The 19,331-nt window shown below is 46.0% G+C and overlaps 1 protein-coding gene across 24 annotated transcripts in view; it reads left to right on the top strand.

Moving 5' to 3' along the window:
- OTOF (otoferlin) overlaps positions 1–19,331 on the top strand; it is a 516,469-nt gene that overhangs the window by 448,861 nt on the left and 48,277 nt on the right. For 10 of the 24 annotated variants that reach the window (XM_063914989.1, XM_063914996.1, XM_063914995.1 and 7 more), the window contains 11 exons: positions 383–572; positions 866–990; positions 1,582–1,716; positions 2,560–2,721; positions 3,056–3,175; positions 3,270–3,431; positions 3,604–3,766; positions 5,760–5,890; positions 6,458–6,487; positions 9,033–9,158; positions 10,824–10,905. In XM_063914989.1, the coding sequence (XP_063771059.1) occupies positions 383–572; positions 866–990; positions 1,582–1,716; positions 2,560–2,721; positions 3,056–3,175; positions 3,270–3,431; positions 3,604–3,766; positions 5,760–5,890; positions 6,458–6,487; positions 9,033–9,158; positions 10,824–10,905 (1,426 nt within the window). The remainder of the gene's footprint in view (positions 1–382; positions 573–865; positions 991–1,581; positions 1,717–2,559; positions 2,722–3,055; positions 3,176–3,269; positions 3,432–3,603; positions 3,767–5,759; positions 5,891–6,457; positions 6,488–9,032; positions 9,159–10,823; positions 10,906–19,331) is intronic. The other 14 variants (XM_063914987.1, XM_063914984.1, XM_063914983.1 and 11 more) reach the window with 4 other exon arrangements.

The raw sequence follows: 19,331 nt of genomic DNA, 5'->3' as shown, positions 1-19,331 counted from the left end.
TAGATAGATAGATAGATAGATAGATAGATAGATAGATATGGATAGAGAGAGAGAGGTGGATAGCTAGAGAGGGAGAGAGAGGGAAAGATAGATAGATAGAGACAGGTAGGTAGATAGAGAGATTGATGGAGAGAAAGAGACACACACACAGGCAGAGAGATAAAGAGAGAGAGAGAGATTGATATCGAGATAGATAGATAGATAGATAGAGAGATAGGTAGAGAGATAGGTAGAGAGATAGGTAGAGACAGAGATGATAGATAAAGAGAGAGAGATAGGTAGGTAGGTAGATAGATAGAATTTAGTGCTTAGTTAAATAACTGGGTACTTAGGGGCAGTATAAAGTGTCTCACCCACCTCATTATCTCCTCCATCCCTCCAGCTGCCCGGCAAACGTGGCTTTGGTCCTGCGGGTTGGACGGTACAAGCTAAGATGGAGGTCTACATGTGGCTGGGCCTGAATAAGCAGCGGAAGGACTTCCTGTGCGGTCTTCCATGTGGATTTGAGGAGATTAAAGCAGTGAAGGGCCCGGGCCTGCAGAGCTTCCCCCCCATAAGCCTGAGCTATACAAGTAAGCGCTGGTGGTTCTGCCTGAGATAACATGATCCTTATCCCACATACATGTGCAGTACAGTCTGTGTGTCTCCCCTCCCTGTGCTGCACTATACAGGGGAGACGTCTCAAGCCTTGGATACAGAGATAACGTGGAGCAGTTGCCCAAACCAACCAATCAGTATCCAACTGTCATTTCAAAGACTGTCCTAGCTCAATGGCAGAAGCGGATTGGTTGATTTGGGCAACTTCTTCACTTTATCTCTCTCCAAGGCTTGATACATCTCCCCCCTTTGTTTGTATGTTTTCCAGAGAAGCAGGTGTTTCAGCTACGAGCGCACATGTACCAGGCACGCAGCTTATTCGCCGCAGACAGTAGCGGCCTCTCCGACCCCTTTGCCAGAGTCTTCTTCAACACTCAGAGTCAGTGCACAGAGGTGAGATGCGTCACGCTGCTGCTTTCAGTATTTATCGGGAAAGATGGGCGAGTCTGCGGTTCCATCATCTGATTGGCTTGCTATGTTGGCGTCAATGGTTCTGTGTTTCCGAAATTATTTTGATGAGTTTGTAGAGTTCTCGTAGGGGTATGAAAAGTGGTATTTACTTAAATGTAAATATGTTCTACAGAAGTTTTTAATAAATATTTTAAATAAAATTAGTAGTTTGAAAATCTATTTTTAAAAGGCAATTTTATTTTGCGTTGTTTTTTTTTTTTTTTTTTTTTAAGTCTTATATTCACAAAGTGATTAGCAGACTCAGAATCAGCGAATATTGAGGAATCTCCCATTGTGCTGCATCAGTATACTCATCACTATGCATATGTAACTATATGATATATGTATACAGTATGTAACTATATGTTACGTGAGAATTTTGGGGGGCTGATAACAGGTATAGAAATATCTGAAACTCCACATTAAAGTAACATAAACATGAAAAGAGGAGAAGGTGACGCCTCAGTAACGTCAGATCTGAGACTGCTGCATGGGGAGAGCTGAGGCTGCCGGACTTATTCTTTTCTATCTCAGGTGCTCAATGAAACTCTCTGCCCCACCTGGGACCAGCTACTTGTGTTTGACAATGTGGAACTTTACGGAGAAGCAAACGAGATGCGAGATGATCCTCCCATTATAGTCATTGAGGTCTACGACCAAGACACGGTGGTAAGTATATTCTCATCTGGTGTCATTGGTTAGACTGGTACAGAACACAGGATAGATTGTAAGCTCTTACGAGCAGGGCACTCTCCTCTACACACTGTAATTATTCATCTACTGTCCATATTAGTCTGTACTTATTTATCTTGTCACTTTTTCCCCTTGTATGGCACTGTGGTCCCTTGTGGTACCCTATAAATACATGATAATACATGGTAATAATGGTAATAATAGTAGTTCCTACATGATCTGTCTGGCTTTCCATATGATCCCTTGCTAGAACTTTAATGTCTTCCTCCCCTTAAAACTCATCTGCCCAACCGAAACAGCGCAGGGTCATTGTGCAACCCCAAGGTGGGAATGTACACCTGGACAGACAGAGATATGGGCATGTCGACCTGAAACCAAATACTGTAAGAAAAATGGGACATAGCATGTCACAGCGAAAGGCGGAACACGTTGGTAGGCCTTCATGTAGCAAAGCCACTGCAATCATTAATGTACTTACCTTAGCATCACTTTTTGTGGAAACACAACATTGGCCCTTACCTAGGGACGCTGTCTCTACTGTTGTTATGTTACTGAATAAGTTTTTTTATTTTCTATCTTACTTTATGTGTATCTTATTTATACAGAAATAGAAGTGGGTGCTTGGAGAGTATATGTGTTGGGGTGCGGGAGTGTTAGGTAGTTGGCATGTTGGGTACACATGGCTGCCAGTAAAGTTCTGTATTAAAATAGGAAGGATGGTCTTAACATCATTGAGTGTCTAAGAATGTCTACAAGATCCATGTCACTATATTTATCACTATACTCCATTGTATTTAATAATAACATTGTGTTTTTCAGGGAAAGGCGGATTTCATGGGCAGGACATTTGCTAAGCCAGTAGTGAAAATGGCTGATGAAGGTTATTGTCCTCCCAGGTTCCCACCGCAACTGGAGTATTACCAGATATACCGTGGGAACTCCACTGCCGGAGACTTGCTGGCCGCCTTTGAACTTCTCCAGGTATGGACTGGTCATTGGTTGGATGGATGGTTCCAGATATGCCCCCAGGGTGACCTGTGTTGAACAGCTGTGAAATGCGTTAGCTACGGACTTAGCTTTCATAAGAACATGTCCTGTATGTGCAGAGGTCTATTGGGGAAAATAACATCCAAAATGATCCTATTATTCACATCAAGGGCAGCCGAGCCAGAATAAGACATAAACATTGCCCTCTTTCATCATAGTTGCCATGATTTGGCTTGTTTGGAATGTATAATCATTAAATATCACCATAGTGTCAGTAATAAAGGTCTTACTTACTTACCTAATGAATATCACCATATTTGTATTGTAGATTGGCCCTGCTGGTAAATCTGACCTTCCAGCTATTGATGGACCTACAGACCTGGAGAGAGGACCCATCTTGCCGGTCCCGATGGGCATCCGACCTGTTCTCAGTAAATACAGAGTGGAGGTATAGGACGTCTGAGTAGATAGATGTTAGCTTATCACTGCCCGGGTACCAGTTTAGCCTGCCCTGTTATTCACTACAATTTCTCTGTTGCCAGATCCTCTTCTGGGGACTGAGAGACCTCAAGAGGGTCAATCTTGCCCAGGTGGACAGGCCGAGAGTGGACATCGAATGTGCAGGAAAGGGGGTACAGTCGGCTCTCATCCAAAACTATAAGAAGAATCCAAACTTTAGCACTTTAGTTAAATGGTTTGAAGTGGTAAGTGGAGAATAGCAATATCTACACAATGTGTACAGTGCCTTAAAGCATATATGATGGACTCACCCACTGATATACAGCACTTACTACGAGGCTGTTCCTGTTTATGTCCTGCTGATAGGTTACTGAGTAGTGGCTGAGTAGTGTGAACATCTTCAGGGTTTCTCCACAGGACCTTCCAGAGAATGAGCTGCTTCACCCACCCTTGAATATCCGGGTGGTGGACTGCCGGGCGTTCGGGCGATATACGCTGGTGGGGTCACATGCTGTCAGCTCGCTGCGCAAATTTATCTACCGTCCCCCCGACAAGAAATCTCAGAACTGGAATGCAGCAGGTATTGTCTGATATTATTTGGAGGGTTAATGTAGGTGGGCCGGGGGGGTCATCATCAGAATCATCCACATTTGTAAGGGGCAGAATAACCAATCATGAGAAATACACGTGAGGCTGACAAAGCATACCCACATGTGAGCAGAGGGTAGAGAGGGTCCTGTTCCTGAGAGCTAACAGTCTGCAGCTCGGGTGCCATCTAGTGGCCGTTGGCATGCAAAACACTTGAATTTCCCCCATGGAGGTAAGGAGCAGAGTTAGCCTTTTATAATATAAGATTAGGTCTTTACCTATAGGCAACATGAAATCCTTATGATAAACCTAGATATGAGGAAAGATGCAAGCTTCCAGTCTCTTTAAATCTTCCGGCTCTCTATTTTTGATAACAATTTCTTTTTCTCTAACCAGAAATCAAGTATTTCTAAATCAATTCACTGAAAATTGAACAGTTACAGGTCAATTTACTAAGCGTCACTTTGGGCTTCAATTGAAATTCGAGGGTCATCGACAGCACATTAGTGTCTAAAGTAACAGTATTTACTTAGCGTTGGTTTTGATTGTCATCTTAAATCAGCCACTGATGCCCGTCGGTTTTGAAAGTCCTATTGTGCAGCAAACCCTACTGGCTCCCGGCGCAACTGAGAGGTCACTTGCGGGCCTTCTCCTTGAGAATAAATGGGGCCACACTAACTTACCAGTACACCCGTACTGTTCTTGGTTGACGTTATTCAGTAGCAGCCGCTTCTCACCCCACTCCTCCCATTCAGTGGCAGAAGTCTGCAAGTCTGCATGGACACATACATGGACGCACACCGTTCTGTACTTGCGCAGTATGAAATCAAGCTAAATACATTACGCCAGAGGTCGTAGTGCTCGTTCTGTGCCGTGCCCATCATTAACTATGATAGATTGCCATCATGGTGGTGCACGTTTCAGTCACCATCAAGGGTTACGGCCATTCATAGCTTATTTATTATTTATTTATTACCAGTTATTTATATAGCGCACGCATATTCCGCAGCGCTGTACAGTTTACACAGCATCTGATTCTTCAGCTGTTCTTCTCCCACTTTCCTTAGAAAAAGGGTCATAAGTAATAAAACAAACACCAGTGTAAGAAAACCAACCAACAAAAAATACAAAAGACAAAACAAAAAAAAACTATTTAAATTTACATTATTAATTGACATTTGGTGTGTTTTTGTGCCCAAAATATTTTCTCAATTCTTGAACTGATAGTCAGATTTGACAGTGTTATGTAGAGGGGTAAGTTTTATATATATATATATATATATATATATATATACTGTATGTGTATGTATATATATATATATATATATATATAATGTATATATAATTTAAAATGTATTCCCTTGAATGGGTGTGTAGGGGCCCCAGTACAGTGCTGTGCCCAGGGCCTACGGTGCTGTTAAGACAACTCTGGCTTGGGTTAAGAAATCATGATAAACCACATTTTTTATAAATATTGGATTCAGAAATGGTAATTAAAACCTGACCATCCAATTGCATTTCTATTGTTCACACTGTGATACTTGGTTTCACTGGAAGTAATGTACCACCATAAGAGCCACATGGCAATTCATCCTGTCGGTGGTCTTGTTTCATTGCATTGCAAGTAACAAATCACAGGTTTTCCTACCAACGCGTTTCGGGGGCAATAACATTTCTTAAAATTCCTTTTTTTTTTACATTCCTGAACAACTGTTGAATGTAATATATCAGTGCATAACTATTATCTGCTACATTTGGTTGTTTGTCTGGATAATACGAGAAGCCATGTTGGTTGTCACTCATGGAGATCTGCTTTAGTTGTTCCTGTAATATTTGGCTGCGACCTTATTTCCTTTCCGTTTTCCGCATTACTCTGCGTTTCACCATCTCTAATCTCACGTTGTTCTACCATCTACAATTTCATTCTGCAGTATCTCTCGTCTTGAGTCTGTCCTGTCTTCTATCTCTTTCTGTCCTCTGTCCAGCTAAGTTGGTGAATGGCTATTTGGTACTGGCAAACGGAGGGCCCTGCTCTCGCCCCACAGGTGAAATAGTTGTCAACATGGAACCCGAAGTCCCCATCAAGAAAATGGAGACTATGGTGAAGCTGGAGGCGGTGAGTGTGTAACAAAGACCGTGATTTGCGCAATGCAATCGTCTGCTTTTTTTTTTATTTGCATGTCTGTAACAGACACCTATAGAATTTGATTTTAAAGAAGAGTCAACCTTATTTTGCCTGATGGTCAAGGTGGCTTACAGAGTTCCGTACCTTTCTGCTTCATTTATCAAAGCTTGGAGAGAGAGAGAGAGAGATATAAAGTGGAGAGAGATAAAGTACCAACCAATCAGCTCCTGCCCTTTTTCAAACACAGGGCCAGGACCAGCCAATCAGCTCCTGACATTTTTATAAACACAACCCGTAACGTGGAAGTTAGGAGCTGATTGGTTGGTACTTTATCTCTCTCCACCAATCTATGATAAATCTCCAACCCCCCCATAATTCCAGGACGTATGTGAGATTATAAAACATGATAATATCCCTATTGTATCGCAATCGCTCTTAAGTTTTGTTAATTGTTCATTTTGTGCTGTGTTCCATTGTGTCATGTCCGCCATAGTCACCGCTGTGTGTCAGTAAACGCCATTTGTTTTTTTTCCATCTCCCTTCACCTTTATGTCGCAGAATTCTGACGCTGTTGTTAAGGTAGACGTGGTAAGTGGATTGTCACCTTGTCATGAAGAACCGTGCACGAAATCTGCTGTACACTGTGACCCTTTGACACGTTGCTCAGAATTGTTACTTTCTGCACGGAATGAATGGCGCACAAAATATTACAGTATATTACTGATGTTCGATAAAGGAGGGACACTGAGTAGGTGCCGACGCACACAGCATGTCACATAATACAGAAACGCATGGAAATAATATACTGTAAGAGGTTTATTAAAGGATATCTGGTAAATACCCTCTGAGAGTATCTGCAGTGTGCCTGTTGTTTCCCGCACTGCGCGGATGTGCGACAATGCCACGCTCCTGGCGTTTATAGTTCTCTTCAGTTGTGGCTCATTAACATCATCTGTGAAGCAGCAGTAATTATAATTATCTAATACCTTTAATAAATGTGATGCAAAACCAACACTATCGTTTTCATTATGTCCTTGTATATTCACACAGTTACCGTGGCAACTGGATTAAAGGGGTTTTTAACATTCACACATTTAAATTTCTTGGCTTGAAGATGCCGACCCCACATTATTACTAAATACACGGCTTTATCGTTCTAGCTCTTTTCTGTGCTTTTCATGCATGTATATATAACATAAGGGGGATACATTTATTCCTGTTGCCCTGGGATACAACACAGAGCTGCTTTATGGATTCAAACGTATCAGTGCAGAGAGCAAATGCGAGCTGGGCCATACCCCTCCAAGGCAGCGGAAATAAACCAGTCAGGCATCTGATTCTACAGCTAGAGGCCAGGGGGACGTAGACAGGCCCAGCGGAACGTAGGCAGGCCCAGGGGGGCCTGGACGTAGGCAGGCCCAGGAGAACATAGACAGGCCCTGGGGAACGTAGGCAGGCCCAGCGGAACGTAGGCAGGCCCAGCAGAATGTAGGCAGGCCCAGGGGAACATAGGTAGACCCAGGAGAACGTAGGCAGGCCCAGCAGAATGTAGGCAGGCCCAGGAGAACATAGACAGGCCCAGGGGAACGTAGGCAGGCCCAGGGGAACGTAGGCAGGCCCAGCAGAATGTAGGCAGGCCCAGGGGAACATAGGTAGGCCCAGGAGAACGTAGGCTGGCCCAGCAGAATGTAGGCAGGCCCAGGAGAACATAGACAGGCCCAGGGGAACGTAGGCAGGCCCAGCAGAATGTAGGCAGGCCCAGGAGAACATAGACAGGCCCAGGAGAACATAGACAGGCCCAGGAGAACGTAGACAGACCCAGGAGAATGTAGACAGTCCCAGGAGAACGTAGACAGTCCCAGGAGAACGTAGACAGGCCCAGGAGAATGTAGACAGCAGCTGTGAAACATAGACAGGCCCGGGGGAACATACACAGGTGCAGGGGAATGTATGTAGGCAGGCCCAGGGGAACGTAGGCAAGCCCAGGAGAACGTAGGCAGGCCCAGGGGAATGTAGGCAGGCCCAGGGAAACAAAGACAGGTGCAGGGGAACATAGACAGGCCCAGGGGAATGTAGACAGGGCCAGGGGAACATAGGCAGGCCTCAGGAGAATGTAGCCAGGCCCAGGAGAACGTAGGCAGGCCCAGGAGAACGTAGGCAGGCCCAGGGGAACATAGACAGGTGCAGGGAAACATAGACAGGTGCAGGAGAACATAGAAAGGTCCTTGGGAATGTAGACAGGCCCGGGGGAACGTAGGCAGGCCCAGGGGAACGTAGGCAGGCCCAGGAGAACGTAGGCAGGCCCAGGAGAACGTAGGCAGGCCCAGGGGAACATAGACAGGTGCAGGGAAACATAGACAGGTGCAGGAGAACATAGAAAGGTCCTTGGGAATGTAGACAGGCCCGGGGGAATGTAGACAGGCTTAGGGGAATGTAGACAGGCCCAGGGGAACGTAGGCAGGCCCAGGGGAACGTAGGCAGGCGCAGGGGAACGTAGGCAGGCGCAGGGGAACATAGACAGGCCCTGGGGAACATAGACAGGCCCAGGGGAACGTAGATAGGCCCATGGGAATGTAGGCAGGTGCAGGGGAACGTAGATAGGCTGTGGGGAATGTAGACTGGCCCAGGAGAACGTAGATAGGCCCTGGGAAAAGTAGGAAGGCCAAGGGGAACGTAGATAGGCCCTGGGGAAAGTAATGAAGGCCGAGGGGAACGTAGATAGGCCCTGGGGAAAGTAGGAAGGCCAAGGGGAACGTAGATAGGCCCCGGGGAAAGTAATGAAGGCCGAGGGGAACGTAGATAGGCCCTGGGGAACGTAGATAGGCCCTGGGCAATGTAGACTGGACCAGGGGAACATAAACATGCTCAGGGGAATGTAGCTAGGCCCTGGACAGTTTGGTTGGGAGATGTGTAAACTATAGTGCTGTTTCATTATTTGTAGCAATTTTATATAGTCGTTCTTTCCCAAATATATCTACTGTTTTTATATCTAGTTCCCAGTAAGCCTCTCTACACTGTGCATATGGCCATGATGATAAAGGCCCATATTATCACTTCTTATATAGCGGGTTCTGTGCGTCTTCTCTCCTGTTATCCCATGGTTTTCTCTGACTTTTCCCGTGTGATCTGCCAGAATGAAGATGAAAAGGAGAAGAAGAAGAAAAAGAAGAAAGGGGAAGAAATTGAAGAAGAGGAGCCTGACGAGAGCATGCTGGACTGGTGGTCCAAGTACTTTGCTTCCATCGAAACCCTGAAGGAGGTGAGATGGGGGTGGGTGTGCGGTATAAAATGTAATTATTATCTAATGGTTATAAATCGAGATCGGCAGAGGGGCGTGGAATGTTAGATAGACTAGACTTAGGTCGACAGTGTCTAGGTCGACCACTATTGGTCGACAGTAAGTAGGTCGACATGGTTTCTAGGTTGACAGGGACTCCAGGTCGACATGTACTAGGTCGACATGAAGAAAGGTTGACATGAGGTTTTTTTTTTAAATGTTGGTGTTGTTTTCTTCGTAGAGTGACCGGGAACCACAATTAGTGCACAGTGTCCCCTGGCATGGCTCGCCATGCGGGGGCAAGGTGCCTCGCTCTACTACTGCTGAGCTCATTCCCAATTGTAGTCCACGTGGATTGTAAAGTATGAAAAAGTTTAAAAAATTTAAAAAAAGTGAAAAACTCATGTCGACCTTTTGTCATGTCGACCTAGAGTACCTGTCGACCTAGAAACCATGTTGACCTACTTTCTTTCGACCAATAGTGGTCGACCTAGACAGTGTCGACCTAGAGACCGGATCCCGGCAGATAATAGTGTGTACTACCATTAAACGCCGCGTTTTTGCACTTCAGTGACCGAGTTCTTCCATAGTCCAATCACTGCTGCCTGGCTCGTTCCGGAGTCAAGGCAGCAGGTCCTGGTTTATACCGCCATATAATATATATATATATATATATATATATATATATATATATAGCATGGAATCCCTATGCTCAGCTCTTGTCTGTTACCGCCAGGGGACGCATACCGGAAATTGCATGCAGATCCATGGTGTGACGGGCCGGTGGCTAACGATCTCAGGCATGTCAGGGGCATGTTGGTGTAAGGAACTGCATTGAAACACGCAGTTCCGCTGGCTCCAGTGGCCATATTCATACGCACATTCCGAGCAAATTTGTCGCAGCTGCTACTGCAAATGCGTCCTCCCTAGATTCACCCCCATTGCATTCATTGTGTAATAAATGAAATATTAAAGTGATCAATCAGAGCATCATTTGCAGATGACAGTAGTTGTCCGACCGCAGAGTGCCCCACCCCACTCCATTCGCCCCTTCCAGACGCAGCAGGCGTAAGTGGCAGAATCACACATCTGCATGCATGTATATGCACATAACCGCTGCTCTGGCATACTCATTGTGAATTCATGCAAAATACGCCACGCCAGCCCGCGTTGTAATCACTGTGCATCCGCAGGAACATTCTGGAGAACGGTTCAGGTGATATTAGACATGAGAGAAGATGACACAAACTGGAGCTCATAGTGAACATTTGCAGAGGTGCTACTCCGTGCTATGGATGGGAAAAGTGGGGAGATTTCTGGCCACGTTCAGCTGCAGGGTCTATAGGGTTGGGAGATGGAGGCAGATGTTCTGCAGAGCTGTACAGGAAGAGTTTATGGCGGTTGTGCGTTCGCCCCGACACTTTTATTACAGACGTGACTTTGAATATGATGCATAGAGCTAAAATAGCGTGTGGCCTGTTTTTTCTCGAGCGCACAAAATGACTTTGGTCTCTAATAATTCAGCAACAGTCCAGCTGTCAGGATGTCAGGATGTCAGGAGTTGTCCATTTGACGGTTGGTGTTTTATTGTCTCTGAGTAGTTTTTTTTTTTTTTTAACTGTTTGTGTGTTTGTATTCCCCATTCAGCAACTGCGCCAGCAGGAGGCGGCGCTCGCAGAAGCCGAGGAAAAGGAAGAGATGGAAATCGCTGAGGGTAATTATGGAAATGGTAATGAGGCGTTGGATGCTGTAAGAGCAGTATTGTTGACAATAGGCAGTAAGACGGGGCTGTAATTTTTTAGTGACGTTTTTATTAGCTTAACATATTGTATTGTGGACATTTATAAAAATAAAAAAAAGGATTAAATAAGTGGGAGACATAAAAATTATTATTATCCTTTATTTATATGGTGCCACAAGGGTTCCGCAGCGCCCAATTACAGAGTACATATGCACATGGGTGGTCAGTCCGAGTTGATCGCTCGCTAGCAGTTTTTAGCCTCCGTGTAAACGCTATGCCGCCGCCCACTGGGAGTGTATTTTAGCTTAGCAGAAGTGCGAACGAAAGGATCGCAGAGCGGCTACAATTTATTTTTGTGCAGTTCCAGAGTAGCTTCAGACATACTCAGCGCTTGCGATCACTTCAGACTGTTCAGTTCCTGTTTTGACGTCACAAACACGCCCTGCGTTCGCCCAGCCACACCTGCGTTCGCCCAGCCACGCCTGCGTTTTTCCGAACACTCCCTGAAAACGGTCAGTTGCCACCCAGAAACGCCCACTTCATGTCAATCACTCTGCAGCCAGCAGTGCGACTGAAAAGCTTCGCTAGACCCTGTGTGAAACTACATCGGTCGTTGTAATAGTACGTTGCGCGTGCGCATTGCGCCACATACGCATGCGCAGAACTGCCGATTTTTTGCCTCATCGCTGCACAGTGTACGAATGCAGCTAGCGATCAACTCGGAATGACCACCATAATCAAAACAGGAAAACAGTGACTTACAGTTGAAGACAATATAGGACAAGTACAGGGTAACTAAGCATAACTACACCAGTAAACGACATAGAGATAAGTTTCAAGGTGGCCAAAAAACTGCAGGATTTGGGCAGTTGAGGATTATTAACGTAAGAAAAGGATAAGCACATGAGGGAAGAGGGCCCTACTCGTGAGAGCTTACATTCTAAAGGGGAGGGGCAGACAGACAGGGGTGACACAGATGGGGTAGACAGAGAGCATGGAAAAGAGGGTTAGGATGAGATTTGGCTGGGTTTGGTGAAGAAGTGGGTCTTGAGAGCCCGTTTGAAGTTTTGCAGAGAGGTGGAGAGTCTGAGGGCCCGTAGAGATGAGCGCCGGAAATTTTTCGGGTTTTGTGTTTTGGTTTTGGGTTCGGTTCCGCGGCCGTGTTTTGGGTTCGACCGCGTTTTGGCAAAACCTCACCGAATTTTTTTGTCGGATTCGGGTGTGTTTTGGATTCGGGTGTTTTTTTCAAAAAACCCTAAAAAACAGCTTAAATCATAGAATTTGGGGGTCATTTTGATCCCAAAGTATTATTAACCTCAAAAACCATAATTTCCACTCATTTTCAGTCTATTCTGAATACCTCACACCTCACAATATTATTTTTAGTCCTAAAATTTGCACCGAGGTCGCTGTGTGAGGAAGATAAGCGACCCTAGTGGCCGACACAAACACCGGGCCCATCTAGGAGTGGCACTGCAGTGTCACGCAGGATGTCCCTTCCAAAAAACCCTCCCCAAACAGCACATGACGCAAAGAAAAAAAGAGGCGCAATGAGGTAGCTGTGTGAGTAAGATAAGCGACCCTAGTGGCCGACACAAACACCGGGCCCATCTAGGAGTGGCACTGCAGTGTCACGCAGGATGTCCCTTCCAAAAAACCCTCCCCAAACAGCACATGACGCAAAGAAAAAAAGAGGCGCAATGAGGTAGCTGACTGTGTGAGTAAGATAAGCGACCCTAGTGGCCGACACAAACACCGGGCCCATCTAGGAGTGGCACTGCAGTGTCACGCAGGATGTCCCTTCCAAAAAACCCTCCCCAAACAGCACATGACGCAAAGAAAAAAAGAGGCGCAATGAGGTAGCTGACTGTGTGAGTAAGATAAGCGACCCTAGTGGCCGACACAAACACCGGGCCCATCTAGGAGTGGCACTGCAGTGTCACGCAGGATGGCCCTTCCAAAAAACCCTCCCCAAACAGCACATGACGCAAAGAAAAAGAAAAGAAAAAAGAGGTGCAAGATGGAATTGTCCTTGGGCCCTCCCACCCACCCTTATGTTGTATAAACAAAACAGGACATGCACACTTTAACCAACCCATCATTTCAGTGACAGGGTCTGCCACACGACTGTGACTGATATGACGGGTTGGTTTGGACCCCCCCCAAAAAAGAAGCAATTAATCTCTCCTTGCACAAACTGGCTCTACAGAGGCAAGATGTCCACCTCATCATCATCCTCCGATATATCACCGTGTACATCCCACTCCTCACAGATTATCAATTCGTCCCCACTGGAATCCACCATCTCAGCTCCCTGTGTACTTTGTGGAGGCAATTGCTGCTGGTCAATGTCTCCGCGGAGGAATTGATTATAATTCATTTTAATGAACATCATCTTCTCCACATTTTCTGGATGTAACCTCGTACGCCGATTGCTGACAAGGTGAGCGGCGGCACTAAACACTCTTTCGGAGTACACACTTGTGGGAGGGCAACTTAGGTAGAATAAAGCCAGTTTGTGCAAGGGCCTCCAAATTGCCTCTTTTTCCTGCCAGTATAAGTACGGACTGTGTGACGTGCCTACTTGGATGCGGTCACTCATATAATCCTCCACCATTCTTTCAATGTTGAGAGAATCATATGCAGTGACAGTAGACGACATGTCCGTAATCGTTGTCAGGTCCTTCAGTCCGGACCAGATGTCAGCATCAGCAGTCGCTCCAGACTGCCCTGCATCACCGCCAGCAGGTGGGCTCGGAATTCTGAGCCTTTTCCTCGCACCCCCAGTTGCGGGAGAATGTGAAGGAGGAGATGTTGACAGGTCGCGTTCCGCTTGACTTGACAATTTTCTCACCAGCAGGTCTTTCAACCCCAGCAGACTTGTGTCTGCCGGAAAGAGAGATCCAAGGTAGGCTTTAAATCCAGGATCGAGCATGGTGGCCAAAATGTAGTGCTCTGATTTCAACAGATTGACCACCCGTGAATCCTTGTTAAGCGAATTAAGGGCTCCATCCACAAGTCCCACATGCCTAGCGGAATCGCTCCGTGTTAGCTCCTCCTTCAATGTCTCCAGCTTCTTCTGCAAAAGCCTGATGAGGGGAATGACCTGACTCAGGCTGGCAGTGTCTGAACTGACTTCACGTGTGGCAAGTTCAAAGGGCATCAGAACCTTGCACAACGTTGAAATCATTCTCCACTGCGCTTGAGACAGGTGCATTCCACCTCCTATATCGTGCTCAATTGTATAGGCTTGAATGGCCTTTTGCTGCTCCTCCAACCTCTGAAGCATATAGAGGGTTGAATTCCACCTCGTTACCACTTCTTGCTTCAGATGATGGCAGGGCAGGTTCAGTAGTTTTTGGTGGTGCTCCAGTCTTCTGTACGTGGTGCCTGTACGCCGAAAGTGTCCCGCAATTCTTCTGGCCACCGACAGCATCTCTTGCACGCCCCTGTCGTTTTTTAAAAAATTCTGCACCACCAAATTCAAGGTATGTGCAAAACATGGGACGTGCTGGAATTTGCCCATATTTAATGCACACACAATATTGCTGGCGTTGTCCGATGCCACAAATCCACAGGAGAGTCCAATTGGGGTAAGCCATTCCGCGATGATCTTCCTCAGTTGCCGTAAGAGGTTTTCAGCTGTGTGCGTATTCTGGAAACCGGTGATACAAAGCGTAGCCTGCCTAGGAAAGAGTTGGCGTTTGCGAGATGCTGCTACTGGTGCCGCCGCTGCTGTTCTTGCGGCGGGAGTCCATACATCTACCCAGTGGGCTGTCACAGTCATATAGTCCTGACCCTGCCCTGCTCCACTTGTCCACATGTCCGTGGTTAAGTGGACATTGGGTACAGCTGCATTTTTTAGGACACTGGTGACTCTTTTTCTGAGGTCTGTGTACATTTTCGGTATCGCCTGCCTAGAGAAATGGAACCTAGATGGTATTTGGTACCGGGGACACAGTACCTCCAACAAGTCTCTAGTTGGCTCTGCAGTAATGATGGATACCGGAACCACGTTTCTCACCACCCAGGATGCCAAGGCCTCAGTTATCCGCTTTGCAGTAGGATGACTGCTGTGATATTTCATCTTCCTCGCAAAGGACTGTTGGACAGTCAATTGCTTGGTGGAAGTAGTAAAAGTGGTCTTACGACTTCCCCTCTGGGATGACCATCGACTCCCAGCAGCAACAACAGCAGCGCCAGCAGCAGTAGGCGTTACACGCAAGGATGCATCGGAGGAATCCCAGGCAGGAGAGGAATCATCAGAATTGCCAGTGACATGGCCTGCAGGACTATTGGCATTCCTGGGGAAGGAGGAAATTGACACTGAGGGAGTTGGTGGGGTGGTTTGCGTGAGCTTGGTTACAAGAGGAAGGGATTTACTGGTCAGTGGACTGCTTCCGCTGTCGGCCAAAGTTTTTGAACTTGTCACTGACTTATTATGAATGCGCTGCAGGTGACGTATAAGGGAGGATGTTCCGAGGTGGTTAACGTCCTTACCCCTACTTATTACAGCTTGACAAAGGGAACACACGGCTTGACAAATGTTGTCCGCATTTCTGGTGAAATACTTCCACACCGAAGAGCTGATTTTTTTGGTATTTTCACCAGGCATGTCAACGGCCATATTCCTCCCACGGACAACAGGTGTCTCCCCGGGTGCCTGACTTAAACAAACCACCTCACCATCAGAATCCTCCTGGTCAATTTCCTCCCCAGCGCCAGCAACACCTATATCCTCCTCATCCTGGTGTACTTCAACACTGACATCTTCAATCTGACTATCAGGAACTGGACTGCGGGTGCTCCTTCCAGCAATTGCAGGGGGCGTGCAAATGGTGGAAGGCGCATGCTCTTCACGTCCAGTGTTGGGAAGGTCAGGCATCGCAACCGACACAATTGGACTCTCCTTGTGGATTTGGGATTTCGAAGAATGCACAGTTCTTTGCTGTGCTTTTTCCAGCTTGAGTCTTTTCATTTTTCTAGCGAGAGGCTGAGTGCTTCCATCCTCATGTGAAGCTGAACCACTAGCCATGAACATAGGCCAGGGCCTCAGCCGTTCCTTGCCACTCCGTGTGGTAAATGGCATATTGGCAAGTTTACGCTTCTCCTCCGACAATTTTATTTTAGGTTTTGGAGTCCTTTTTTTACTGATATTTGGTGTTTTGGATTTGACATGCTCTGTACTATGACATTGGGCATCGGCCTTGGCAGACGACGTTGCTGGCATTTCATCGTCTCGGCCATGACTAGTGGCAGCAGCTTCAGCACGAGGTGGAAGTGGATCTTGATCTTTCCCTAATTTTGGAACCTCAACATTTTTGTTCTCCATATTTTAATAGGCACAACTAAAAGGCACCTCAGGTAAACAATGGAGATGGATGGATACTAGTATACAATTATGGATGGACTGCCGAGTGCCGACACAGAGGTAGCTACAGCCGTGGACTACCGTACTGTACTGTGTCTGCTGCTAATATAGACTGGTTGATAAAGAGATGTAGTATGTATGTATAAAGTAGAAAGAAAAAAAAACCACGGGTAGGTGGTATACAATTATGGACGGACTGCCGAGTGCCGACACAGAGGTAGCTACAGCCGTGGACTACCGTACTGTGTCTGCTGCTAATATAGACTGGTTGATAAAGAGATGTAGTATGTATGTATAAAGAAGAAAGGAAAAAAAAACCACGGGTAGGTGGTATACAATTATGGACGGACTGCCGAGTGCCGACACAGAGGTAGCTACAGCCGTGGACTACCGTACTGTACTGTGTCTGCTGCTAATATAGACTGGTTGATAATGAGATGTAGTATGTATGTATAAAGAAGAAAGAAAAAAAAACCACGGGTAGGTGGTATACAATTATGGATGGACTGCCGAGTGCCGACACAGAGGTAGCTACAGCCGTGGACTACCGTACTGTACTGTGTCTGCTGCTAATATAGACTGGATGATAATGAGATGTAGTATGTATAAAGAAGAAAGAAAAAAAAAACACGGGTAGGTGGTATACAATTATGGACGGACTGCCGAGTGCCGACACAGAGGTAGCTACAGCCGTGGACTACCGTACTGTACTGTGTCTGCTGCTAATATAGACTGGTTGATAATGAGATGTAGTATGTATAAAGAAGAAAGAAAAAAAAACCACGGGTAGGTGGTATACAATTATGGACGGACTGCCGAGTGCCGACACAGAGGTAGCTACAGCCGTGGACTACCGTACTGTACTGTGTCTGCTGCTAATATAGACTGGATGATAATGAGATGTAGTATGTATAAAGAAGAAAGAAAAAAAAACCACGGGTAGGTGGTATACAATTATGGATGGACTGCCGAGTGCCGACACAGAGGTAGCTACAGCCGTGGACTACCATACTGTACTGTGTCTGCTGCTAATATAGACTGGATGATAATGAGATGTAGTATGTATAAAGAAGAAAAAAAAAACCACGGGTAGGTGGTATACAATTATGGATGGACTGCCGAGTGCCGACACAGAGGTAGCTACAGCCGTGGACTACCGTACTGTACTGTGTCTGCTGCTAATATAGACTGGATGATAATGAGATGTAGTATGTATAAAGAAGAAAGAAAAAAAAACCACGGGTAGGTGGTATACAATTATGGACGGACTGCCGAGTGCCGACACAGAGGTAGCTACAGCCGTGGACTACCGTACTGTACTGTGTCTGCTGCTAATATAGACTGGATGATAATGAGATGTAGTATGTATAAAGAAGAAAGAAAAAAAAACCACGGGTAGGTGGTATACAATTATGGATGGACTGCCGAGTGCCGACACAGAGGTGGCTACAGCCGTGGACTACCGTACTGTACTGTGTCTGCTGCTAATATAGACTGGATGATAATGAGATGTAGTATGTATAAAGAAGAAAGAAAAAAAAACCACGGGTAGGTGGTATACAATTATGGATGGACTGCCGAGTGCCGACACAGAGGTAGCTACAGCCGTGGACTACCGTACTGTACTGTGTCTGCTGCTAATATAGACTGGATGATAATGAGATGTAGTATGTATAAAGAAGAAAGAGAAAAAAAACCCACGGGTAGGTGGTATACAATTATGGACGGACTGCCGAGTGCCGACACAGAGGTAGCTACAGCCGTGGACTACCGTACTGTACTGTGTCTGCTGCTAATATAGACTGGTTGATAATGAGATGTAGTATGTATAAAGAAGAAAGAAAAAAAAACCACGGGTGGGTGGTATACAATTATGGATGGACTGCCGAGTGCCGACACAGAGGTAGCTACAGCCGTGGACTACCGTACTGTACTGTGTCTGCTGCTAATATAGACTGGATGATAATGAGATGTAGTATGTATAAAGAAGAATAAAAAAACCACGGGTAGGTGGTATACAATTATGGATGGACTGCCGAGTGCCGACACAGAGGTAGCTACAGCCGTGGACTACCGTACTGTACTGTGTCTGCTGCTAATATAGACTGGATGATAATGAGATGTAGTATGTATAAAGAAGAAAGAAAAAAAAAACCACGGGTAGGTGGTATACAATTATGGATGGACTGCCGAGTGCCGACACAGAGGTAGCTACAGCCGTGAACTACCGTACTGTGTCTGCTGCGACTGGATGATAAATAATGATATAAAAAATATATATATATCACTACTGCAGCCGGACAGGTATATATTATATAATGACGGACCTGCTGGACACTGTCTGTCAGCAGAATGAGTTTTTTATAGAATAAAAAAACACCACACAAGTCACACGACGAGTGTTTAACTTTTTCAGGCAATCACAATATAGTATACTATACTGGTGGTCAGTGTGGTCAGGTCACTGGTCAGTCACACTGGCAGTGGCACTCCTGCAGCAAAAGTGTGCACTGTTTAATTTTAATAATATGTATGTACTCCTGGCTCCTGCTATAACCTATAACTGCTCCCCAGTCTCCCCCACAATTAAGCTGTGTGAGCACAGTCAGATATTATACATAGATGATGCAGCACACTGGGCTGAGCACAGATATGGTATGTGACTGAGTCACTGTGTATCGTTTTTTTCAGGCAGAGAACGGATTATATTAAATAAAACTGCACTGGTGGTCACTGGTCAGTGGTCAGTCACTAGTAAACTCTGCACTCTCTAGTACTCCTAAGCTCCAGTAAATCAAGTGTCTCTGTCTCAATCTCACTCTCTCTCTTCTAATCTAAATGGAGAGGACGCCAGCCACGTCCTCTCCCTATCAATCTCAATGCACGTGTGAAAATGGCGGCGACGCGCGGCTCCTTATATAGAATCCGAGTCTCGCGATAGAATCCGAGCCTCGCGAGAATCCGACAGCGTCATGATGACGTTCGGGCGCGCTCGGGTTAACCGAGCAAGGCGGGAAGATCCGAGTCGCTCGGATCCGTGTAA

The sequence above is a fragment of the Pseudophryne corroboree genome, chromosome 4, assembly GCF_028390025.1.
Source record: "Pseudophryne corroboree isolate aPseCor3 chromosome 4, aPseCor3.hap2, whole genome shotgun sequence".
Lineage (NCBI taxonomy): Eukaryota > Metazoa > Chordata > Amphibia > Anura > Myobatrachidae > Pseudophryne > Pseudophryne corroboree.
Note: the sequence above shows the minus strand (reverse complement) of the source record. Positions and strands in the feature narration are given on the sequence as shown.